This window comes from Pelophylax lessonae (genome assembly GCF_965119305.1).
Source record: "Pelophylax lessonae genome assembly, chromosome: 12".
Lineage (NCBI taxonomy): Eukaryota > Metazoa > Chordata > Amphibia > Anura > Ranidae > Pelophylax > Pelophylax lessonae.
In genome coordinates this window covers 80,804,250-80,831,605 of record NC_138779.1, presented here as the reverse complement: position 1 = coordinate 80,831,605, position 27,356 = coordinate 80,804,250, and the positions used below count along the sequence as shown (strand labels likewise).

Here is a 27,356-nt window from a genome sequence, read left to right as displayed (position 1 = left end):
TGAAGCAATTAGAGGGTCAGAAGTCACCACAATTCTGACCAATGCTTTTGGTCTCAGTGACATCACTTTACCAGATGGTAAATGAGGGAAAATCAGGGACAAAGGCAGCTTTAAAAAATGTAACAAAGGTCCTAGACTTCCCCTACTCTACAAAAAAAAAGAAGAGAAAAAAATATTTTTTGTACATTTTTATGCTTGTGTTGCTCCTTGAGAATTATTGAATTCCTATGAGGGTAAATCTCTCCCATTATGTGATAGACAGCAGTAAAAATTCAACAGATTTTAATACCTCTCTGTTTTATTCAAAGCTAAAAAAAAAAAATAGGATTTTTGTCTCACTTAAAAAATCTGTTTCTTGAAGTATATTATGGGACACAGGATAGTATTCTGGAACATTAGGTTATACTGCAACCTTTGAATTTGTCCTGTGAAAGAAAAACATTTTTGGACAGGGCCATATCCTGGAACAGTCCCAGATACTCAATGAGATGATTATCAATGAGATGGTTGCAACACATACTTCTGGAGATTTAAGATCCACCAAAGCCTATGGGATATGCACAGTCCATTGAACATCGGCTAAAAGAACATGCACCAATTGTTGCCTCAGGAAAAGTGGGTTCAAATATCTCACAATGGGGATGCCCTGAGATTGAAGCAGAGCAAGAACTGGGGCTGGCGCTATGATGAAAACCCAAGGTGCAGTAGACAGGCCAAAGACAAGGGCCACACATTAGGAATGTTGTATGCCCATTTCAAAACCAAGGTAGCATTGATGCTCTGGAAAAATAGAGATGAGCAAGTATGCATCCTTGATGTCCACAAATGCCAGAAAATCTAGATGGAGGAAAGCAATGACTGATCAGGTTGATTTCATACAATTTATTTTAAAAAAATAATTATTTTAACTCAAACAGGTCTGTTGAGAATCTTTAGATCCAGTATATGGCAGACGCCTTCCTCACTTTTGGGGCAGTGAACAGATTGGAAAAAAAATCCTGGGTCCTCTCTCCTTCTGCAATCATGGTTATGACCCATTGGGAGTGAAGCTGCTCCACAGCAGCATTGAGGTCCCCAAATCTTTGCAGTGATATTGCCAAGAATGATTACATGAAGCAGGCCAGAGGCAGAGACCAAAATTCTAGTTTGTAGCTCTCTGAGGCAAGTGTCTGAAATGTCCTGGGGCCAGATATCCCCAAAGACCAAAAGATGCCCTCCCACTTTTACTAGCGGGGGCACCCCCCTCATGCATCTTGGCTTCCCTACCCGATCCAACCTGAATATGAAGCTGATCGAATAAGGAGCCAACTTCAGCATAATCCATTCAAACAGGCTTATATACAGGACTGTGCTTTGTGGAAGCCCATAGCATTACACCTGGATACTCGTTTAGAAAAGGAGAGGAATTACCTACTACTAACTACCACCGTATGACCAGAGGAGAGATCTATTCTCCAATCCCCAGCCATACCCAGGCATACTGCCTAGGATAACCCCTTGATGTCCTTGATGGTGATGCAACTTACCATAACGCTCTTTTGAGTGTTAATGGAGGTGAGTGGCCATTGCACTCAATGTAGGATAAAAGCTCACAAATTAATTGCACCTAATTATCACTGAATACGGATCTGGGATTAAGTCCACGAATATATTGCACATCACTGGATGCGATTTGTAGTTTCACTTCATTCACTGGAACACTTTTGAACTATTTTATGTTTATACTCTTTTTTTGTGCACAGCATCCAGTGGCAACTATTATTTTAATTGATAACATTTTCACAGTATTTTTCTTAGTTGTATTTATTCTATTTATTCAGCATTGTCACAGTCACTTTTATGTGTGGATTCTTTGACATCTTTTATATTTTGACTTATTTATCACCTCACCAGCACATCAGCACCTTTACCTGTTTTGCATTTTGGAATTCTTGTCATTGTATTTGTTATTTTTTATTCCTTAATTTATTTTATGACTGATTTATTTACTCATCTTACATTAATTTATTCACTCGGATTAATACTGTGAGTGCTTTGTGGCCCACCAATTTTGGAAATTGAGCGCTGGTTACCCCTCTTTTCAAAATTCTAGTTTGTAGCTCTCTGAGGCAAGTGTCTGAAATGTCCAGGGACCAGATATCCCTGAAGGCCAAAAGATGCCCTCCCACTTTTACTAGCGGGGGCATCTCCCTGTAAAAGAGGACTTGCCTCTGGACTTAGTAGACTTGAGAATCCAGGGCTTATGTTGGGACTGGGTTCCAGGCTTGGGTTTGGAGCTAAAGATTAAGAGAAATTAAGAAGGTATTTTGTGTTTCAAGAGCAGTGGCTTTAGCAGCACAAGTTTTTATTCAATTTTTTCTGGGGCAAATGCCTTTTCTCCTTGTGATTTCCTTGATAAAGATGTCCAGGAATTCCCTAAAAAGGCATCCTCAAGAGACCTTTCTTGCACTGAAGCTCTGCAGACCAACATTTAAAGCGTTTTCCCATTTCTGCAGTCAAATTTGTGTTCCCATTCACACAGTATACCTATTTTTTTTAATTTCCTAGCTTTTTAATGTTTCTCAGGAGGAAGGGTCATGGCTGACTGCAAGGTTTTTTTTTTAATAATGTTAGTTTGAGCATGTCCCAATGCAAGATGCCCAGCCCCTGAACCTTTAACCTTTTGCTAGGACAGACAGTGTTCACATCTAGTCACAATTGAAGGTCTGCCTACACAGTACAAACGGAGTTAATTATGGCAAACACAGCCCCACGCATGCCCAGCTCCCTCACAAGAACTATTTAGGATTTTTCTCTTCTAGAAGGCCCAGAACAAAACACCTAAAAAAGGTAAGCTGCAACTTTAAAAAACAAATTTCAGGTATACTATGTGAATGGGGACATGTAACAAATATAAAGTAGGTGTTATCCTAATTCGACTGCAAAAGTGGAAATACACTTTAAGCCAAGGGGTCCACTGGATATGCACCGACAGGAGGCCCAATCTGAACATATTGGTGGATCATATCTGCTAGCCAGTTCACAATATTTCTGGGCAAAAAGCTTAGGAAGGAGGGGGGTCAGCACAAAGATATTTTCAGGCTTAGACCAGTCACTGTAAAAGACAGGCTGTAAAAGTAAGTGTACAGGGAAGGTTTTAGCAGCCCAAGGAGGCATTTTCAGAAAGCCCAGGCTTGTGACCATTGGCAAGGCAAATGCACGCTGCTCTAAGTTAAAGCATGTGTACACTGCATCAGTTATGAATGAAATGGCATCCTGAAATTTTGGAGATATGTCACTATCAAAGTACCATACTTATCATCCATAATTTCCATAACAGCAGCCGCCATTAGAAGACTCAAAGAATGTCCCAGCCTTAACACTAAGGACCCCAACCATGCTGAAAACTGACCCATAAATTCAGACATGGTAACAGAAAACTTCTCTATTAATACACAAGGAGAGGGTGCCACCCTGGAAGTGGTTCAGGAGGCACCCTGAAGAAGAGAGTGACTTAGGCTGGGGGCAGAGGTCCAGACTTTTAGCATCAGGATCTTTAGGTAAAACACTGCAGACCCTCCTCCCCCTGATCCGTTAGCCTATTTTGAGCTGTCAGGGCTGCCCCCCTGTGTGCCATGGTTTAGGTGTGAGTGATCTTGCCTAGGGGCAGAGGATTGCTGGTGCAACGGTTGGCGAGGACTTGGCTTGGAATTAAAAACTGTTCTCCCCTTCCGAATGTACCAGAAAATTATCCTATGCTATAGAACGTACGGCTAAAAAAACAAAAGGATTCAATAAGCATGCATTATGTCTTCCTTCCTGGATATGCAAGTTTTTATTAAATTCTGACAGGCTGGTTTTACTCTATTGTAGTGCATTAATGCTTGTGCTATAACGCAGGTTACGTTGCACATTAACGTTTGAATGGGTTACCTAATGCAGATGAAAAAGGGCAGACACTACTTTTTATATCATTACCCACTACAATACCTAGCTCATAGGTGTGCACAGCCTATGGTGGCATTAGGGTGTGTACCCCAAAGCTCAAACACATATGCGTGTATATATACTGACAGTGTCAGTAGAGCAATGGACAGTGTCAGTAGGGCAGTGGATGGTGTCAGTAGTTTTTATTTTTGTTATTTTATTTTTTATTTTCTACAATTTTTTTCTTAGAATTTTTTTTTTTTACAACTTAGGAGCCCCATAAGGGGGCTTTGGTGAAATACCAGGGGTCTATGGGGAATCTGTGCCACATGGGGTGATTAGGGTGTTCCTAGGCACACCTGGCACACCCTGTGCTCATACTTACGGCCTCTCTGTACGTTACCTTGCTTTGTGGTGCAACTGCAATGCAGGTACATTGGAAAAATGCATTGGGGTACCAGAAGGAATTAAAGACACCAAAGTGCACCAACAAAAATAATGCATATTGTTATGCGTTGCACTAATGCATCTGTTACTATAACACATACGTGTGAATCCAGCTTAAAAGCAGCATTATACACAGACAGCATGTAGAAGTTTGAAGTTAACTCAAATACAGGGGCATGTTTAGAAAGGCTTTAAAAAGTTAGTCTGATTTTTTTTTTTTTTTCCCTACCTACTTATAAAAGGTTGTTTGAAGGTCAAGCTCAATATTCCCATTCATTACTTCAGCACTTTTAAACCAATTTTCATGTATTTTATTGAAGTTTTCAATATTTATAAAGTTGTAAAATTGGAATTTGAGAAAACAGCTTGCAGGATTAATATGGCCGTATAACAGTGTCATAATTGCTTGTAACACAAGGCTCTCCCTTTTCTTTTGTATAAGATCAACAGTTGTATCCTGTTTGGCCTCTTTTGTTCCAGTTTGCCAGTTTTGCACACCAGTTTGGGCACAAATTCAGCAATTTTTTACTTTTAAAAGCCCGTTCTCTGTTTTTGTCTGCATATTGCTCCTTTGGAATTTCCTGGGAAAGCAGTGGGTGGATTTAACAAAAAGAAAAAGATGACTGAAAGGTTTCAAACCCAATTCTGTTCAACACTACTTTATAGAAAGACCCTGAACATAGGAATATTTGAAAGCAGGATGCCTCTAGTTCTATTCATCATTCTAGAGCTCCCAGGATCTCTCAAGCGTGAGTGCTTAAATAGTATGCACACCCAAATCTCAGCTTGGCAACCTGACCTCTACCACCTCCTCCTCTCTTATCTGGCCAGAAATGCCCAGAATATTGCACCATGAGATGCTGGAAAACAGAGATCCCATTTCTAAACTGATGGCTACCACGAACATATAACATCCTGGGTTTGGGGGCTGCCAGGTGCTGTGAAAGAGGAATGGAGGTACATGCAAGCAATGCTGGATGGCTGTTATCAAAACCCAACGCTCAATTCATTTGTTGAAAGTGAATAATGGTAAACACAGATTTCCAACTAAGGGGTCAAGATAGTCATTTCTGATTTGCAGCTTCAAATTCATTTGATGGAAGTAATGGGTATGGCATAGGCCTGCTATGTTACCACTGGCAGACATGAGCTCATCCATCAAGTGGAGACTATAGAGTACTTGGTTTTTTCGTTAAGAAACAATGGGGTTAATTTACTAAAGGCAAATAGACAGTGCAGTTGCACTTATTTTTTTCGCAGCTTAGTGAATGTGGTGAAGCTTCACTTTGTACAAAACACACAATCATGTGCAAGGAAATAAAAATATTTAAAAAAATAACAGCATTTTTGCTTGCACATGATTGGATGATGGAAGTCAGCAGAGCTTCACCACATTCACTAAGATCTGGGGGAAATGAGCATGACTGTATTTGCCAAGTGCATAGTCTATTTGCCTTTAGTAAATCAACCCCTATGCCTCTGCTATGATCTGCATATATTTTACTGGACAGTGATGGCAATGTCACTGAAAGCAGATGACCACGCAGGCAGCTTCTGGTTGCCACCCATGAGCAGGGAAGTGGTGCACTGTAGGGTAGACTAAAACATATAGAGGAAAAGAAAGTGAAAATGTGGTACAAAGCAACAAAATTCCTACATTTTATCAAAAGTGCCTGAGCTTTCTTGGGGAAAAGGATTAAAGTGGATGTAAACCCTCAAGGTATTTCACCTGCATTCTATGCATTAACCTCCCTGGCGGTATGATTTTGTCAGGAATTCTGTACCAAAAGCGGTACAATTTTTTTCATGGAAATTTGGCGTTATGTATTATAGGCCTACAATTCTTAGTAATTACTGACTTAAACCTGACCAAAACAAGAGTCTAGTAGACATCCCAGATGTGATAAATTTGAAACACAAACGCATGAATTATAATCGAATCAATAATAAAATTATATTATTGATTAGATTATAATTCATGCGTTATATATTATATATATATATGTGTGTGTGTGTATATATATATATATACGCATGAATTATAATCGAATCAATAATATAATTTTATATATATATATATATGTGTGTGTATATAGGTATATATATATACACATATACACATATATATATATATTGCTGCTGCAGGGAACGGAACTAGGAAGTCCTTCTACCGACAGACGAGCGGCAGAGATCTCGGCTGGCGGTCACAGCAATGAGAGCTCATCGCTGGATCGCCAGGATAAGGTAAGACACTCCGCTGTGCTGTCTGCACATCCACCCCGAGCGTGACTCGGGGATACCGATCATAGCAGGAAATTCCTACCCCGAGTCACGCTCGGGTTTACCGCTAGCCTGGTTAAGGTGAAAAACCTTCTGTGCTGCAGCTCTCCCGAAGCCACTGTCTCTTTCCTCATTGGACAGATTGATAGCAGCAGGAGCCATTGGCTCCTACTGCTGTCAATCAAATCCAGTGACACAGGGGTGGGGACGAGTCCTGCTACTCAATAGACGCAGCAGCGGGACTCGGTAGCGAGCCCGCACAAGTGTCCCCATGGAAAGTGGCTTTCCATGGGGGCACCCGATGAAGATGAAGGGGTCTGGAGCTCCGGCGGAGCACCCCAGAAGAAGAGGATCAGAGAATGCATTAAGGTGAAACAGTGTTTACAACCACTTTAACTTTAGAAGAAAGTTCCTATTCACAAGCAGTGTGTTGATGGGGGAATCAAGTCAGTTTTTTCTTTCAACCTGCTGGTTGAACTAAAAAACTGACTAATCTATGGGCCGCTTTACTGAGAAATCTTCCCTTTTCCTTGACTATATGTTACTCTCTGTAAATAAAGTGTGTACATTACTAGCCTTGATTGTATGTCTTGGCTCAGCTAGAGAGGAAAGCTGACAGGAGCTTTACAATAATGAAGTTCAAAAACTGCTACTGAGGGAGAGAGGGGAGAATTTCAGGCAGATAAGATACTTTTAAATTGAACTCTTTTGTGTCTCCCTGGCAGCAGAGTTTGTCCTGTCTCCTCTTCTGCTTTTCTTTTCTCCCTCCCTGATCTGTGTTCCCTCCACACAGTCTGTATCAATCCTGTTGCTTCCTACCTCCCCCCAGCAGCAGTACATTTTGAGGTTATCAGCAGATTTGCCTTTAGTGATTCATTGATACAGTGCCGAGAATACAGAACAACTGAGGCTGTGCAGAGCAGGGTGAGACAATGCCTTACTGGATTTTAAATAGTTAAGGCACTTATTTTTAATGTTTTTCATAGCTATACCTGCAAAAGGGGCCAGCCTAAAGTAATCTATCAGGTCTTCATTTTCTGACTAAGCTTTCACTTTAATGTACTGCTCTGAATAAGATCAGCAGACGCTGGGGTGGAGCAAGAGGATGATGCCGTGAGGAGGACCGTAGCAGAGTCCAGAGACCCGTAGGCAGGCATCCGCCCACAACAGACAGCGTGCGGCACCCTCCCCCCTCAGACCCGGAAGGGAGTACACGTGGTGACACACCGCGCGCCAGAGAGCAGCCGTTCCAAAGGAGCCGAGCCTAGACCGGAGTGGAGCCTCCTTTTCCCCAGAGCGGAGTGGAGAGTCTTGGAACGACCAGGCTGTACGTTGGAGGTCGTGCAGAGACGGTGGGACCGGCCTTGGTGAGTCCCGAGACTATTATAACTTGGGCTGTATGTTTGGCCGTGCCACACGAGTACATTCACAAACGGAGGAGGTTCAGGAAAGGGGGGGGTTGGAAGATATAACATCCCATTAAGAAATATGAGGGATAAAGGATACGGACGCTGGTAAATGTCTGCTCTCCCCCCCCCATTTCCTATGCAGACTAGTGAACTGTACAATATAAAGAGACCAGGCCGGTCCACAGATATCTCCGCTTACTTTTTAAGGGGAGCACGTTGTGAAAGAGTGGAGGAACAGTATAGGATGGCTCCAACAAAGGCTGGAACAGCAGGGAACACAGGATCAAAGAAAGACAGTAAAAATAATAACAGCAGTAAGGAATCACAGGCTCAGAACATTGCGGACACAGCTGAGCAGATGGCGGTGGCGGGAAAGGAACAGTCAACGGCACAATCCCCCCCTCCCCAAAATTTATCAATACAGTCTCCTGAATGGAAAGAGTTAATATCTCTTATGCCTACGAAACAAGATCTAACTGCAATGGCTGCCTCGATAGTCAGCTCATTAACCAGCGAAATCAACTCTTTAAGGGGTCAGATACAGAAAATGGATGGAAGGATAGAGGGGGTGGAAAAAGACCAGGCCCAGATGGCAGAGAGAGTGGAGAGCATAGAGTCTTCGCAGAGATCATTTGCCAAACAGCTAATCATGATACAGCTGCAACAAGATGATGGAGAAAATAGGCATCGGCGGAATAACATACGCCTAAGAGGGCTACCTGAGACAGTGGAGGGACCCAACCTATCTGCCAAAATGACCGAGATTTTTAATAGCCTTCTGGACAGACCCCAGTTGGAGGCAATTGAGATGGACAGGGTCCACAGAGTAAGGGCTCCAAGGAGCATGGGCGAGGGATACCCACGAGATGTCCTGGCTAGGGTACATTTTTACGCCCTAAAAGAAAAAATAATGAGGAAGGCATGGGATAGGGGCCCCTTTGAGTTTGAAGGGGCAACGATCCGGCTCTTACCAGATCTATCAAGCAACACCCTAAGAATGCGAGCAGCAGTGAAACCCCTACTGGAGGAAATTCGGAAGGCAGGGGCCATCTATCACTGGGGTCACCCATTTCATCTAAAAGTCAAGAAAGGGGAACTGACCTTTACACTGCGCTGGCCTGATCAACTGCCAGGACTTTTTGCCTTCCTAGAGATTCAGCCGATCAGGGTCACTGACTGGCTGGGCCCCTCAGCTTTTAAGTAGAACCCAGGAATATCATTACAAGAATAAAGCTATTATTAATATAAGTCATATATGACTAATCTGGGATTGACTTGGGGTCACGGTCGGGGGAGGATGCGGGTCCAGGGGTAATTGGGGAGCTATGACTATTCTGGATTGATTGGTATTCAAGGGCAGTAATTTGCGGTGTTCTCTTTCCTTTATATTTGTGTTCTCTCTTTATCCCCCTCGGTGTCCTGCTGGTCTAGTGCTTTGGTTCCTCTCTTGGGTCTAAAACTCTCTGGGCATGGTCTTCGAAAGTAGGAGCCCTATGAGTTTGGAAACGAGCAGATGAGTGATTAGAAAAGGTAGAGTAATTCCAATAGGAGGCACAGAGCAGGTCAGAGGGGGCACATACGTGATATGGTGGAGGGGGAGGGGGTTGAGGGAGGAGGATCACCAATACTAGGTAGCTAGGGGGGCTCAGGAGTTAAATAATGTGTTTGGTAATTACAAAAGAAAAGGGATCCTGATACAGCGGATGGATACAGGAATGTATAGGTAGGGGGGAATATATACGGGAACCCCAATCCTCCCTAGAGATAGTAACACAGGGGCGGATGCCTGGGGTACATGGACCTGCAGAGGTCGGTGTGTTTATTTCTTTCATTTTTCTTTTTCTTTTTGTTTTTTTCTTTATATCCTAAACTGGAGGAAATGAATGCACCTACAGGCTTATGTTAATTTGTCAACTCATTAGGAGATACAGATATTGTGGGTTGTGTTAGATTTGCTCCTGTTCACGGTATGAATCCTCGGATTTGCCCACCCAAATAGGTTGCGTCTAGTTACGCAGGGTCGAGAGTCGACCAATAGGATCACGCTCCACTGGCACTTCTTTGGGGGGGGGGGGTGGAAAAGGGGGGGGTTGTTCTGTCTTTTTTTTTTTTTTTTTTTTTTTTTTTTCTTTCTCTCTCTGTCCCTTTTTTTTACTCGGTCTCCCCCTGTCTCTATTAGATCTGAGTAGGTCTAGGGGGCTTTCTGTACAGAGGGATCAGTTTATCGACTTTGGATAAATCCTAGGCCTAGTAAGCCCTAAAGCCATTGGCACTTGGAGGGGACAAAGGGAGGAAGACAGCTGAGTAAGAAAATTCAGAAGTAAAGTAGTAAATTGGTTAGAATCATTTGAGACAGGAAAAATGCAGGAAGTGAAAATTATGTCATTAAACGTTAGAGGGTTGTCTACACCTGAAAAAAGAATACGCTTCCTGGCAGACATGAGACGAAACCATGGGCAGATAGTTTTCTGCCAGGAGACGTATTTTAAAAAAGAATCTATCCCAAAATTACAAAATAAGGATTTCCCATGGTCTTATCACGCCCCCACCCCTATTCCTAAATCAAAAGGGGTTAGCATATTGGTGGCCAAAGAGGTTCCATGGACATTTTTAGAAACTTGTATTGATCCACAAGGAAGATACTTGATGGTAAAGGGTAAGATAGGAGAAAGGCTGATTACTATGATTAATGTGTACTTCCCTAACCAGAATCAGATTTCATTCTTAACACTGGTGGCACCAATAATGTTAAACTTTCAAGAAGGGCTGGTAATCATGGGGGGGGATTTTAATTACGCTGCAGAGCCACTCTTAGATACATCACAAGGTACATCACATCTCTCATATGCCCGACTTAAAAAACTTAGTAAGGAAATCACACTCCTCAACCTAGTCGATCCCTGGCGCATTATGCATCCAAGTGAAAAAGATTTTACCTACTATTCGTCAGTACATAATAGGTACTCTAGAATAGATCGCATCCTAATTTCAAGGGGCGATCTGTCTAGAGTAGTGGCCTCACAGATTGGCTCTTTCTCCATGTCGGATCACTCCCCCATCCACATTATAATTAACTTTGATGCAGGTCCAGTAAAGCCACCATCATGGAGACTGAATGAATCACTGGTGCAAGGAATAGAGACAAGAGCAGAGTTAGAGGTAGAACTGACAAAATATTTCCAGGAAAATAAAACACCAGAAGTTACTCCGTCGAACATATGGGAGGCCCATAAATGCGTCATTAGGGGAGTGTTGATTAGAATGGGAGCAAAACGTAAACGAGAAAGGGAGGAGAAGATCTCAGAGCTGCTAGCGCAGATAGAAGAATTAAGCGCCACTCATAAAAGATCGATGGCGATGGAACATCTAGTGCCCCTGACTGCGGCCAGGGAAAAACTCAACGAGTTACTTTATGAAAAAGCCATGAGAGTACTGGTGTCACAAAAAAGACATTACTACGAATATTCGGATAAACCAGGAACTATGTTAGCCAGAGCCCTAAGGGGGCCCCAGAAACGGACGGTAATTGCACAACTTCAAACAGGCGGGGGACAAATGAAATATGGATCATCAGAGATTGCCGAAGAATTTAGCAAATTCTACCAGAAGTTATATGACATCGCCTCATCGGAATCAGCTGATAGGGGGGGTGCTGGCTTCGATGAGGCGATCAATTATATCAAAAAGACAGATATGCCATCGCTGGATGCAGAACAGGCACTGGCATTAGAAGGAAAGATAACAGAAGAGGAACTAAAAACAGCTATCTCTCAGTTAAAACCACACAAGGCCCCAGGTCCAGATGGACTATCACTGATATACTATCAGCAATTTTTTTCAAATTTAAAGACCCCCCTTTTGGAACATCTAAATTACATCGGGGAGGGAGGGGTCATGCCGACAGATTCTCTGAGAGCTTACATCACATTGATCCAGAAAGAAGGGAAGGACCCCGCGGTGTGCGGGAGTTACCGCCCAATCTCATTATTAAATTTAGACACCAAGTTGTTTTCTAAAATATTGGCAAATCGACTCCTGCCATATATACCACAATTAATACATCTCGATCAGGTCGGCTTTGTCCCTACAAGAGAAGCAAGGGATAACTCTATCCGAACAATAGATTTGATATATAATGTGCGTTTGCGGAGAATCCCGATGATGCTGCTATCAGTTGATGCGGAAAAGGCGTTTGACAGGGTGGCATGGAATTTTATCCGGGCCACCCTGTCACACTTAGGCCTAGGGGAATGGATGATGACGTGTATCCTATCATTGTACTCCGGTCCTACGGCGGCAGTAAGGGCAAATGGTTGGTGCTCAAGTTTTTTCAAGATAAAAAATGGCACTAGACAAGGCTGCCCCCTATCGCCGTTGATTTTTGTTTTGGCGTTAGAACCTTTACTGTGCAAAATCCGTCAAAGTGCAGAAATAGAGGGCGTACAAGTGGGTAGAGGTCAACATAAAGTGGCAGCCTACGCAGATGACCTGCTTTTTTATGTTACAAACCCTGACAGAACAATACCATCAATCTTAAAGGCTATCAGAGAGTATGGGGAAGTATCGTACTTCAAAATAAATGTGTCGAAGTCAGAGGCATTGAATGTGTCTATATTAGGGACTAGATGGAACCATATGAGATCTTCCTTTCCCTTTCAGTGGAATAATAAATCGGTGGTGTATCTGGGGATTCACATTACAGCAGATCCGAAGGACTTGTTTGAGGCAAATTTCATTCCACTCTTAAAATCTATTAAAGCAGATCTACAAAGATGGCAGACACTATTTTTGTCATGGTTTGGGAGATGCAGCGCAGTGAAAATGAACGTATTACCTAGGTTACTGTATGCTATCCAGGCTGTTCCGATAGCAATCCCGATGACATATTTTGTACAGGCAAGGGCAGTGTTCAGAAATTTTGTGTGGGCCAGAAAATCCCCGCGAATAGGGATGCAGATCTTAACCCTCCCGAAGGTGAGAGGAGGAGTAGGGTTACCGGATCTGTTGCGGTATTATAGAGCAGCGCACCTGACGCGAGTGATGGAATGGCACGGCAGTGGGACCTTTAAACAGTGGGTGCAATTGGAAAGGGAGGCCATGAATACAACAGTGGCCTTAGCCCCATGGACTCCGATATTAAAAAATGATAAAATACATTTACATCCGACGATAGGGGCGACGGTAAGCGAAGCAACTAAAGCACAAAAAAATAGCTCGGTAGCACCAACAATATCACCAATGACCCCCTTAGGGGATAACATAAACTTTCCCCCTGGTAGAACGAATGCTAAAATTATAGGTTTAATTAATGGGGGTAGAGGACGATTGTGTGACATATGGACCCACAGGGAACCACCTACGATGACAGAAATGCTAGCATGGCCTGAAGTAAATTTAGATGCATTCAGTGCCTACCAGGTTAGACATTATTTAAAACAAATGCAGAAGACAGGCTATATCCCACGCCCCCTAACGCCATTTGAGACTTTATGTAGAGCAGAGGAGAGAATACCACATGCACTATCACATATATATGCACTTCTGGGGACATCGCGTGATTCGGAACCACTTAAATTCCTGCAAAAATGGGAAGGAGAATTAGGTATCTCCTTTAATCAGCGACAAATAAATAAAATCTTGAGACTGACTCATAAGGTATCCATAGCTAGTAGATATCAAGAAATCAGTTATAAGGTGTTAGCTAGATGGTACCGTGTTCCAGCAACACTACACAGAATGGATAGGAAACATCAGGATAGGTGCTGGAGATGCGGAGAGGAGGGTGGAACAATGGTGCATATTTTTTGGACGTGTCCAGCAATAAGGAGTTTCTGGGATGAGGTGGCTCGTATAACAGAGAACCTAACCTCGACCAAGGTACGGGATGACCCCGTGCTGTGTTTATTACATGGCACGGGGAGCTCAGTAAAGAATTATAGGAACTCTCTGTTGCCGCACTTATTGAATGCGGCTAAAGCCTGCATACCAGCATTGTGGAGACAAACACAGCCGCCCACTGTGCGGCTATGGGTTGCCAAAATTGGGGAAATTCATAGGATGGAAATGTTAACAGCCGCACGTACATGCAGGGAAGAACGTTGTAGGTTTAGATGGCAGGCATGGTCACAATATACGTGCTCAGAGGAATATTTACGACTGATAAGCTAAATACGGAAATAGGAAGTCCAGGAGACCGGGGACAGAGGAAGGTGGACTGGAGAGAGGGAAGGGGACTAGAGAGTAGAGGAAGGGGCTTTTCCCCGTCTCCTCTATTCCCCCCCCTTTTTTTTTTTTTTTTTTTTTTTTTTTTTTTTTTTCCATGTCCTTTTCCCCCTGATCCCGCCCCCCTTACGGAGTGTCAGTGGAGGGATCCTTAGAAGCCTGACGCGCGCGTCAGGAGGGACAGTATAGATGGAATACATGAGGATGATATAGAATGATGATTGTAGAGTGGTAAATTGGCTGAGCTTCCCACCCTCTAGGGCGAGGGGGAGGTGGGGGGTTTTTCTTTTTTTTTTTTTTCTTCTCTTTCATCTGCCCCCCCCCCCCCGTTCTTCTCTCTTTTTTTTTTTTTTTTTTTTTTTTTTTTTCTCCTTGGGGTGTGCATTGTGTTTTTTTTGGCATGAAGCGGGGGGGGGGATGTTAAGTAATTTATATGTGTGTTTTTGAATTTGGATGGGGAGGGTAGGGGGGAGTATCATGATGTGGCACATAATAATTATGTCACTTAAGATGGTGCAGGGGGGGGATTACCCCCCCCTTTTTTTTTTCCTTTTTTCCTTTTTTTTTTTTTTTTTTTTTTTTTTTTTTTTTTTTTTCTCTCACAGAGCACAATAATTTAACAACTCCAGTATATATATATGCAGGAGGAATACAATGGAAGGAATTTTAACACGATTGGGGTTTTTTTTTTTTTTTTTTTTTTTTTTTTCTCACGATGCAAGGTAATTTCCTCAAGATGCGAGGATCATAGAAGTAGTAAATTTTTCATTAATTCACCTTTTTTTATGGGGGTTTTTTTTTTTTTTTTTTTTTTTTTTTCTCTCTTTCTTTTTCTTCTTTTCACGATGCAAGGTAACTTCCTCAAGATGTGAGGATCATAGAAGTAGTAATTTTTTTCATTAACTCACTTTTTTTTTGGGGGGGGTTTTTTTTTTTTTTTTTTTTTTTTTTTTTTTTTTTTTTTTTTTTTTTTAAAGGGGGGGGTGAGGGTGGGAGGGGGAGGCCAGGAGAGTACTGCTATATGCTTTTGAGAGTATTGTTTGTAGGTTTTGATGTATGTTTGGTGGATTTTATGTAATTAATATGTAATGTATTGAAAAAAAACAATAAATGTAAAAATTAAAAAAAAAAAAAAAAAAAAATGTACTGCTCTGAACTGTAGAATTAAATCTGATTGGTTCTATGGGTTAGCGCACATCATTGAACGGATTATATGGAATGTATAGTGTACAGTGTATAGCTGAATTAATCAAAAAGTAATTCATCCCCTCCCTGCTTTGTATAGAATTTCAATTAGAGAGAGACAGCATGAGAGGAAAGAGCCATCTCTGTGCTCTAAACAAAAAATGTGTCACAACCGCACCCAGCACTAAGAGCTGGTTCACACTACCACTACCAGAAAGTCGCCCCGTGACTTGAAGAGACTTGTTTAGAGACTTGTTTAGAGACTTGGAAGAGACTTGGAAGAGACTTGGAAGAGACTTGGAAGAGACTTGTGCACTACTTTGAAGAGACAGGCGACTTTGTCTGTGGGGAATGTCTGGCTAATCTCTTTCTTCTTCCTGGAAAGTCTGATAACAAGTCGTGTCAATTAAGATAAGGAGGCAACTCCCATTGAAGTATATGGGACAGTCGGATCACAGGTCTCCTCAAAGTAGTACAGGACCCTTTTCTGAAGTCGGAGCAACTTCAGTAGTGCCAATTAAGACGGCACTGATTGATTAACATTGCTTTTGTTATGTCAAGCTACCTGGGGCAACACAAGTTGCCTCACAAGTCGCGCTAGTGTGAATGGGCTCTTAATGTTTAATAAATAATTTTTATTTATAAAGATTTTATATACTTAAAAAACAGGATATAAATCATCATTTTAAAAATGTATAAATTATCAGATGAAGTAAAACTGACCCAAAAACATTATTTTTTTTTTTTTTTATCTTGCAGTATAGTTCATACACAAATAATACATATACATATTAAAAGAGACTTTTACATGCTGCATACGGTGGCCCAAACCTTTCAAGTTATATGTTATATAGGCCAGGCAGTGCTAATGTGATTTTGGAGAGCATATTGTATATCATATGTTTGAAGTTTCACAGAAAATATAAAACATATGCGCTTGTATGATCCTTGACACTGCCTTTGCTCTCCATACTTTACATGGATCAGGTTATTTCAATTTAAAAGGAGTATTAAACACATAAGCAAACATTTACTATTTTGCAGCTCACAATTCTTATATGTGATGGCTGAATTTGTTTTCTTTTTTTAGGCTTTCTTTCTTTTATTTTCAAGTAGTGATAATGCCAGTAAGTCTGCTCTTTTTAAAGAGAACAAGCTTTACTGCAAATGTAGCAGTTACAGGGATGAGACAAACCATTTAACACTGACAGAGGTGCTTACAATACACAGCTTTTATTTATTTATTTATGTAAAACTGTTATCCAAAAGGAAAAAAAATTGCTGCATCTGCTTATGAAGTATTAGCCACAGTTTGGCTTCAATTTGTTAGTTTAGCTAAATATGCTGCTATATCTAACACTCCCCTCCCCCTGGACTGACAATGCTGCTGCCAAAGGTGCCCCCTGTGCTCCTTCATCCAAAGTGGGGGCATTCTAATACAGGGGTTGTGTTTCTGGCCAGATCACCAGGTGAAATAGGAGGGGAAAAAAGTCTAAAAGAGAAAAACACCACGTCTAGTGACTTGTCTGCTGCAATAGATTACATTTTTGTGAAGTTGCTGAAATAAACAAGCGATTAGTCCAGTACTAGCAGTGCTTAGTAAGTTCACACAGTCCTTATTATCCACCGGGTGCTTGCTTATGGTGAAAAACACTGTGTTTTGTGTGAAGAGATTCTTTTAGGTGAGTACACTCAGTGTCCCATATATCACACCCCGTGAAATCCTTCCCATCAGATTACACACTCACCAGAAACAAATAGATCAAATGCCTTAAATATCTTTGGCTGGTAGCTTGATACTGTGTCTTTAAGAAACACTGGATCGAATGCCTTAGACACCTTTAGCAGTCAGCTTGATGCTGCATCTCCATACCATCAGATGAGTGTTCATAGATAAAAAGAATCAAGGCACATAGTATAATCCAGTAAAACACTTTATTCCAATCAACCCCCTAAAAGATTGCACTTACAAACAATAAATAAAAAAAATCAGGTGTATCAAATTGTATCAGGTGCACAGCTCACTGGCAATCCCTCACCGCTCCTTAGGTTACGCTTGGGCCACGGTAACTCCTTGGTCGATTCGTGTATAGCCATCACTCAGAGAGGTCGCGTGGTCACACCTCTAATGTGTTTCGTCATCACGTCTTCATCAGCAGGTGTCTCTTGAGAAGGATTTCATGAGGTGTGGTAAATGGGACACTGAGTGTACTCACCTAAAAGAATCTCTTCAGACAACACAGTGTTTTGCACCATAAACAAGCACCTGGTGGATAATTAGGACTGTGTTAACTTACTAAGCGCCGCCAGTACTGGACTAATCGCTTGCTTATTTCCGCACCTTCACAATTTTCTTTTATCCTTTTAGCAGCTGCTGTTTATGCGATTGTTTACCATATGGGCTGGGTTGGTTTATTAATTTTCCATATACCTTGTATTGTTTATAAGATTATATTTTTAGTTTGAATTTCAATATTGTTTTAACTTCCTAATATATATGTGCTTACCATTATTTTAGTGGGATCATTTAGTCAAGAGAAAATATGAAGATACAGAGGAACAACACAGTTCAACTGGACATTTATTCTAAAGCCTGAAGAGCATATTCAGTATTTACAACTATCCTCATTTCATGTCTGTATGCTGTAAGCAAAGGTGGGTGCTTTGTTGAAAGATCTTCTAACATGCTTAAAAAATGTTGACAACAAATCAGATATCCATTTCCCCTTTCGGTATAAAAAAAAGATCCTGATGACTGGTGTTTCTTTGATACACCGTTGTTCACCACCGTTGGCACAAATACGTTTAGAAATTTTTAATGTAATTGTTTGAGCCATACAGGGAGCAATATGGTTGAACCCTCATTGCCGGTTCACACATATGTGATGTCAGACATCACATGTGATTCGCACCGCACTGCTGTGCAAATCACATGCGATGTCTGTGTGATGCGAATTTAGCCATACAGATTGCATAGCTGAATTTGCATCGCATTCGGACCCAAGTCGCACAGGACCCTTTTTTTGGTCCGCACCAGAATTGGATCGCATGGGTGTTTACACCTATGCGATCCTATTCCTGTCCAAACTTACAGTTCACACTGCGATATGCAAACTAATCTGGGGGTGTTGTTAACTTTGTATTGGCACTCCCAGCAGTTCACATATGGCAGTGTGAACTGCCTGCGAGTCGGGTGCGATGTGGGAACCCACAGTGGATTTGCAGGCTTTCCCGCATCGCACCAATGTGAACCGGCACTCATAGTGGACTTTATAGGCATCACAAGACAAGAATTTCCCAAAGCTGTGTGGCCCTTTCACACAGCTGGTTTCACGGACTTTATGGACTTTATGTAGTTATTGCTTTTTTCATTCATTTGCTAATGTGGCGCTGTACTTCATTACATATTACTGCAGGTGTGACTATTGGAAGAGGTGAGGAATATTGCCAGAGCTTTTCCACCTCTAGGTGAATTTTTTTATAAAAAATAAAAAATAAAATAACTAACCTGGAATTAGGCTTTAAATACTGGTTTGAAAAGTGTCCATTTATAGAGTTAAAGATCTTGTTACAAAACTGCCGTAAAGGTGGAGTTCTCAATTATTTTGTGAAAAGAATGCACCGTTTGAGTTAAGAGCTGCTGTTTTCTATTTCAAAATGAATAACACACGGAACAAAACTCATCACAAATAGCTTTCCTTTTAGACATGATCCATGTGGAAAGTGTATACTCCCAATATCTGTGATGTGTAAAAAAAATTCTTTCTATGTAAAAAAAGATAAATTTGCCCCCCCCCCCCCCCCCTGTACAGAATCTTTCTAACAAAAGTCCTCCTGTTTTGCAGATAGGATCAGACAGATTAGCAGTCTGAGGAATCCCAGCTTTACCCCAGCACTGTTATCCCAGCTCAGACTAGGCTAAATTTCATTACATAGCACAGACAGTTCATTTACAATCCCGCATTAAAGGCTTTTTAATGGGGGAATACCTATGCCCACCTGTTGTGAAAGTAGAAGAATAATTTCTCTATGCTCATTTAATAAAACATGTGACTGTAAAGAATTTCTCCAAGATAGATAGCCTTTGTGCTTGGCCCACTTTTGCACTGGGAGGATTCTGGGTTGTCTTTACATAGGTTTATAACTTTTTAAAACATGTAGTTTTAGGATGTGTGTCTTTTCCTAGTTTTTTTTTATTAACGTTTTTTATTGTCAAATCCTCTTAGAAACCAACCTTTTTCACTGCTGGAAGTGATACATTTTTAGGGTTCCCACAAGTGGTGGTGTTTGGTACTTTCTTCCTTTGATTTCTGTTGTAGTTTTCATTTTAAATATTTATAATAATAAAAAATAAATAAATAATAATAATAATCTTTATTTTATACAGCACCTATAAAGGTAGCTTCTTGAAGTGCTTTACAAAAAAACCCCACAAGAAAACACAGGATAAAACAAAGGAAAAAAGGGACAATTAGGTGAAAGCTTGTCTACAGAAAAAGTTTTTAGATTTGATTTGAATGAGTTTAGAGAAGATGACTCTGATGTTCTTCGGAAGTGAATTTCAGAGTTTTGGGGTATAGTAGAAGGCTCTGTCTCTCATCGAGTGTAGATGAGTAGGGGAGACACATTCCAGAATCAGAATACCTTGACCTACCTTAACAGGGGGTCTAAAGTTCTGGTAAGGGAATTACCTATATGAGCATGCGGTGATTGTCAGGATTGTGTTTTCACTCATGGTGTTGGAATCTTTTTGCATTCATTTCTGCACTTCAGCATCTGGTTTCACGGACTTTATGGACTTTATGTAGTTATTGCTTTTTTCATTCATTTGCTAATGTGGCGCTGTACTTCATTATATATTGCTTTTGGTTTGATATTACCTTTGTACTGGCAGCCTTTATCCAATTTATTCATGTATTGAGCGCAGCTATCTTCTCTTTTTAGCTTTCTGCCACTAAATGACCTCAGTCCTCAGGTTGAATGATTCCCAGGATCATTCAAACTGGAAGACTGAAGGCATCATGTAATCACAGGGTATAATGAACCCACCCCTGAGGGGGGCATCACCAGGGTACCTTGTGTTCACTGAGGAAGAGGGGACACCCCCGAAACAAGCCATATTTGGAGGTTTTCATCCCACTACTGTTTTCACCAAGCGGATCGTGCCAAAGTTGACTCACATTTTTACATTTCACCCATTTCATCTCCTTTGTGAGTATGATGTAGAGGTATATGTTTTCACTTAAATAAATTGTTGCAAAGATAATGTGCTAGGTTGGTACGCCCTCTGTATTTTTTCTTTGTAGAGTATTTTTTCTTTTTAGAGTTCTATCTGGGTTTCCCTGACCTGTTGGGAGTGGCAGCATAGCCGCAATAGCGACTAAACCAGCAAAGTTGTGTCCTTAAAAGATCAAGTCGCACAACAACCCCTTAAGCGCAGGAGCATCAATCTTCTTTTTCACATAACATGATATAGAGAGTAATTCTGACATCATCATGTTAATGCTGCTCTCTGCATCATAGAGGAATGCCCACTACTGTGAGAGATCTTAAAAACAAGAGGACCCTTGCGTGAGCCCGGAAGCGGGTTTTAATTATTAAATGCAGTAAACCAAACTCACCAACCAGAATTCAACTTGTGTTGGTCTAATGCCAGCAGATTAAACTATAATTGGCTCTTCACCTAAGAACTAGTGCTTAATTAAGCACTCTTTATGTACTAAGAACAAAAAAAAAAAAATCTACTATAGATTTTTTAAACTCACAAAGTGATTTTGTCTATGGATCACTTCATCCTGGTATGGAACTTTGCCGATAGTTTTTTAGTGCAATAATTTGGGACCCTGTAAATAGGCAGCAAAAATGTATTGCATAGTAATTACACCATTGATATCACTATAATAGTATTAAGGTCAGCATTAGAAAGAGGATCAGGTTAAGTGTTATGTTTATGGGTTAAGACTAGTACGCACGATGAGATTATCGGTGAATAATCGTTCGTTTTTTTTTTTTTTTTTTTGTGTCCATGCTAATTTCCATATTGAAAATGAATAGGTTACTAAAGTACAAAAATTCTCATACTAATTTATACGTAATCCTCAGATATGATGTTATGTATTTGTAACGTGTGTTAAGTTGCGCTAGTAAACGCCAACGTGCTTGTTTTTAACAATATAACCATTAAAGTGTTAACGATTTTACGCTATGTGGAGTCTTTTGTGTTTTGGGATACCCCTATGACGTTACTGCTAAGGATATTGCTGTGTGAAGTCGCAGGAGGACACTGTAAGGTATAAAGGCCCCAGCTGGGTATTAAGCCAAATGTGTCATTGACCTATAATACTAGATCAATAAGTTGGTAAGTGAGCATTTTTGCCTTTGGTGGTGGTGGTGTTACTTAAGTTCCCTTTTGATGGATAGAGGTGATTTTCCTATTAAGGACTTTTTTCGTCACTTTTGGATTTAATTCTGACAACAATCGATTAAAAATGGACACTTAATACCACCAGTGCAACTTCACTCACGTTATAAGATTTGAATTGTGTATATCTCACATGAAAGTTGCTGCTTACATAGAATTGTTTACTTTGTCTTCACATTAGTGTGGTTTATTTTCTCATTTTTGCTATGTAGTGTATTTGTATTGTATTTTCGGACAAAAACTGTACTGATTAAATGGAAATCGTACGATCTGGTATCGTGACAGAAAAATTTTCATGTTTGTCCCTTCTGAAAATTTCGGATGAAAGCTGTGTACTAATGATCAGATTATCGTACAATCGTTTTTGTACGATATTATCATTGTGTGTACCCAGCTTTAGGATTAAAAAAAGTGGAAATCCAACTAAAACGTTCTTTTTAGTTTGAAAAGAGAGTTGGAAGAAGAAGAGAGATGGGCCTTTATGTCCACATGATCAACATGAATTTAATGTTGGGGGAGTGGAGGTAAGTGGCGCTGTCTAAAATAGGAAATAGGGAATATAAATATATTGGTGGGTCACTTTATATTGTGTAATAAATAGAGTAAAATGTGTTGAAATATTAAATACACAAAGTAAAAAGTGATATACAGTGAATAATTAAAAATATAAAGAATACAATACTCACATTTAATACAAGAGAAAAGTGCATGTATGTCCTAGGGACCGCAACACCCTCGTGTAGCGGTTGTTCCGGGACGCGGTGCGTTCCACCGGCCGGATGTGCGTCTCAGTCAACAGGAAGCGGAACTGGCGTGACCACGCTCAATTGTGATTGTGTATTTGTGGCACTATTTATTTTTTATATTTTTTTGGACTTTTTACGCAAGTTGCTGGGACATTGCATATGATCTGATTTGTTATAATCTGATTCACCTAATTTAAATATTGCTATATAACCTCTGATCACTAGCACATGTATGCACTTGAATAAGAGCACTGTAATTTAATAATATTTAATTTATTTATTTATGCAACAATGTATCACTTTATTTATTGATTTTATAAGTGTGTTTTATAAGTGGCTCAGTTTTACACATTTGATTGTTACACACAGAATTTATTTATTTTTGTGACACTTATATTGGAATAACTTTATACACTTTTACTTCCACCTCCCACTATTCACCCACAAAAATATTTAACAATTTTTAACATTCTTTATATTTTTAATTATTCACTGTATATCACTTTTTACTTTGTGTATTTAATATTTCAACACATTTTACTCTATTTATTACACAATATAAAGTGACCCACCAATATATTTATATTCCCTATTTCCTATTTTAGACAGCGCCACTTACCTCCACTCCCCCATATTTGTTAAATATAGCTTGCTATATTTTGAGGTAGGCTGCAGTCATATATTTAATTTTTTCCATTAGCGCGGAAACCCTTTACCACCTATGAATTTAATGTTGGTTAACATTTCACTCCCTCTGGGGGATCCATGATCCTCTCATGTGCCTTCTCTGAGTCTATCTCCTGAAATGAAGAATGGTGTCAACGTTGCAACCTGGGTGACTTGAACACTTACCACTGGAGGTCCAGCAGCAGGATCCCCCCAGACTCCAGAAGACTGCAGTTATGTGATGATGTATTGAAGATGGGCAGTAACAGCTCATGTCTACCTGAAGAGAGAGCCTTTCTAAAGGCAAATAGACCGTGCACTTTTGCAATATAGGTATATTGGTAACAGCAGGCCCTGGACAGCACTTCTGAAAATGGTGCCACGGAGGGTCACGTGACAACGGATTCAGGTCAGTATAGAAAAGCATTGGAGGCTTATTTTTTTTTTTTACTTTTAGTGAATAGGTGATGGGGCGGGCTTTAAAACAACTCTAAAAGCATTGCAGCCAGACACAGTCAGGCACTTAGCAATATTAGGAGGTAACCAACTACCCCTGCATTTTTCTCATGACATAGGTACTTTAAACCCTTCCTTACAACCTTTATCAGATATACATTTACTGTCACCCTTATGAGAAATGAATGCCAAAGTACCAAGGAAGTACCTCTGCTTTAGGAATTTTTCATTACTGGCCCAGTGCTGCTCTCTAGTGCAAATACTATGGTAAACATTGTTGAGTTTTACAACCTTTAGGCACATACCCCAATACGAATGTATAATTATGAATTTGTTACCTGTCCTGGCATTGCTGGTATTATCCAGACTATTGGTCTCTTTCTTAATCCTACGTTCTTTATTGATGGCATTCATTCTGAAATACAGAGAAAAGAGCTGTCAAATGGGACAAATTTGAACATAAGGAGATAACATACTTAACAGATAAACACATGAGAAGACTTCCAGTGTTATAAAAAGCAGGATGTTGCTTTAAAATAAGGAGCTGCCGAAACAACTAAAAATAACGAATTATAGGGATATACGGTCATAACAGAAACATGGGAAAGGCCACAGCTTGCTTGTTTTACAAGGCACAAGCTCCAGGGCAATTTTTTTCTCAATTCTTAGAGAGTCACAGACCTGGAACAAGCATGCAGCCACTACAGTTATGTATCCTGGCCTGCATACTGGACAGGGTCCGTGATTCAGTAAGTTATTTCTATCCAGACAGGATGCATTTTTTTTTTTCAAAAGGAGAGAATCAAATAAGACAAAGAGCAGCCCTCCATCACTTTTTTAAAGAGATCCCATAGCCAGACTGTAAACTTCAAACTAATTACATGTGCTTAGCAAGCATGCAAATAACTGTTAACTTCCGGACCGGCCCATAGCAGATTTACTAGTACAGGGCGATCCTCCTGTGCGAAATAACAAATATACACGTGATTCTGCACTCCCGCTTAGGGGGCATGCGCACATGCCGGCGGGCTGCTCTAGCCGTGATTACTCATAGAGAAGCCGATCTGCGGGCGCCGGACAATGGATGTCAGGTAGGGACACAGAATGGAGCTATGCCTATGTAAACAAGGCAGAATTTCTTTCTGACAGGGGGGAAGTAATATATGTTCTATAAAATCCATCCGTTCCCTTAGTAAAAGCAGCAGACAGTACACAAAAACACTGGATAGGCACACAGTTAACCCTTTGATCGCCCTAGATGTTTAACCCCTTCCCAGCTAGTGTCAATTCTACAGTAACAGTGTATATTTTCATCACTGTAATAGTGTCACTGGTTTCCACAAAGTGTCTAAAGTGTAAGTTAGTCCGATTGTCCCACGCAATATTGCAGTCCAGCTATAAGTCGCAGATCGCCGCCATTACTAGTATAAAAGAAAAATAAATAAAGAAACATTTGAGTATATATACCACAGTTTGTAGACTCTATAACTTTTGCTCAAACCAGTTAATATATCGCTTACTGGGATTTATTTTAACCAAAAATATGTAGCAGAATACATATTGGCCTAAATTTATGAAGAAATTAGATTTTCTTTTAAAGTTATTGGATATGTTTTAAAGCAGAAAGTAAAAAATATTGTTTTTTTTTTTTTTCAAAATTGTTGGGTTTTTCTTTGTTTATAATGCAAAAAAAAAAAAAAAAAAGTGGCAATCAAAAACCACCAAAAGACAGCTATATTTGTTGATAAAAAAATGACATAAATTTTATTTGGGTACAGCGTTGCATGACTGCGCAATTTTAAATTAAAATAACACAGTGCCGTATTGCAATAAATGGTCTGGTCATGAAGGGGGGATAATCTTCCGGAGGTCTAGTGGCTATACAAGTGTCCTTGACTCTAAACAATGCAGGCATCAAGCAATTAGCTCTTAGAACAAAGGGCCAGAACTCCATGGATATTTTTGTACATTTTTACTGGAAACTTGTTTCAAAATAGTTTGTGGAAGCACAGAGGTCTCCTTTATCAAGGTGATACCTTGATAATGGAGGTTGTGTGCCCCCACAATGGTAAGTGTCATAACACAATTTATAAGTAAAAAATATATTGTGTGGAGTGCTAGCCTTTTCTTTCAATTATGTTTGAAGACAACCCTGGTTCATGAGGTACGAAAGTAGGATGGTCACATATGACAGAGTACAAGTGCAGACGCAAGATCTTAGGAAAGAGGGCAGTCATTGATATCTATCATTCTTTTCTGGCTCTCCAAAAGGTATCAAAGATGGCAGCACCCACCTTGGATGCCATAAGGAAAGCCAAGGCCAGGGAACTATTGTTTTTAAAATAGAAATATGCAATGGCAGCCCTCAGCTTCCTCAGCACAGGTTCTCTTAAACTACAGGAAAAAAGCTTAATAATCATAAGTGACAGTCGGAATTGGGCACATTTCTTGCTATTATCTAGCCTTTAATACGCACTCACAAAATCTGGTCTACCTGGTTCACTTCATCATGCTAAATGCACACCTTATGCAGAAACAGTGGAAGGTCGTCACTGCATCATAAAGCTATAGAAAGCTGTCAGAGACTTCAGACATGCTGCAAGAGATGGTCAAAAACGACTTGCATAATATAACAGATGGTCAGAGACAACAGATATGTTGCAGGAGATGGTCAGAGACTGCAAACATGCTATAGGAGATGTTGGTGACTGGGAACATGCTTCAGAGATAATTTGTCAGGAACCATGAATCAGACTGAGACAGAAAATGCAGTAAAAAAAACACCTTTAATGTAATAGTAAAAATAGTACAGATCAGGAACATAGTGAAAATATAACCCAGGGTCGGAAGCCAAAATGGGAAATCAGACAAGCCAGTGATCAGGGGGCTAGAAATCAGTGTAGTCGGGAGCAGAAGGTCGAGATCAGGAACCAGAAGGGATGTTAGCCGGGCAAAGTCTTTAACAGGAACACAGCATAACAGCATAACATTCAGAATATCTTGACCAGGCGAAGGCAGTAAAGGAATGAACAAGGCAGCTTAAATAGCCAGAAGGGGCTGGCTGTAGGCGGAACTGACGATCAGATAATGATAACCAGGTGAGCCACTGAGGAAACAATGAGTTCTGACAATTATCCGACAGCTGAGCAGCCTGAACACAGAGAAGAGAGCTGCTGCGAGCCCAGCCCTGACAGTACCCCTTCCTCAGCAACCCCTCCCCCTCGGAGGGGCACCAGGTTTGAGGGGGAAACGTATATGGAAAGCACAGAGGAGGACAGGAGCAAGGATGAGACCCAAGAGCGTTCCTCCGGGCCGTACCCTCTCCAATGAACAAGGTACTGTATGCGCCCATGGAACCTACGGGAGTCAATGATCGTATCTCATACTCCTCATGGTTCTCAACCTGAACCGGGGAAGGACGTGGTACCAAGGTGGTGAAGCGGTTGCTCACCAAAGGTTTTAATAAGAAAACATGAAATACATTCAAAATACGCATGTTGTGTAATGCGCATGCCTCCGAGTTGATCTTACAGAGAATGCGGAAAGGCCCAATATATCATAGTGCCAGTTTCAATGAGGAAACACAGAGTCAGAGGTTACAAGATGACAGGCAGACCC

At 40.7% G+C, this 27,356-nt stretch overlaps 1 protein-coding gene across 1 annotated transcript in view; it reads right to left on the bottom strand.

Annotated features, from left to right (window-relative positions):
• The window catches only part of MORN1 (MORN repeat containing 1), a 625,079-nt gene that overhangs the window by 6,814 nt on the left and 590,909 nt on the right, over window positions 1–27,356 (bottom strand). The window contains exon 13 of the mRNA XM_082273769.1: window positions 24,077–24,153. Coding sequence (XP_082129895.1) covers window positions 24,077–24,153 — 77 coding nt within the window. The remainder of the gene's footprint in view (window positions 1–24,076; window positions 24,154–27,356) is intronic.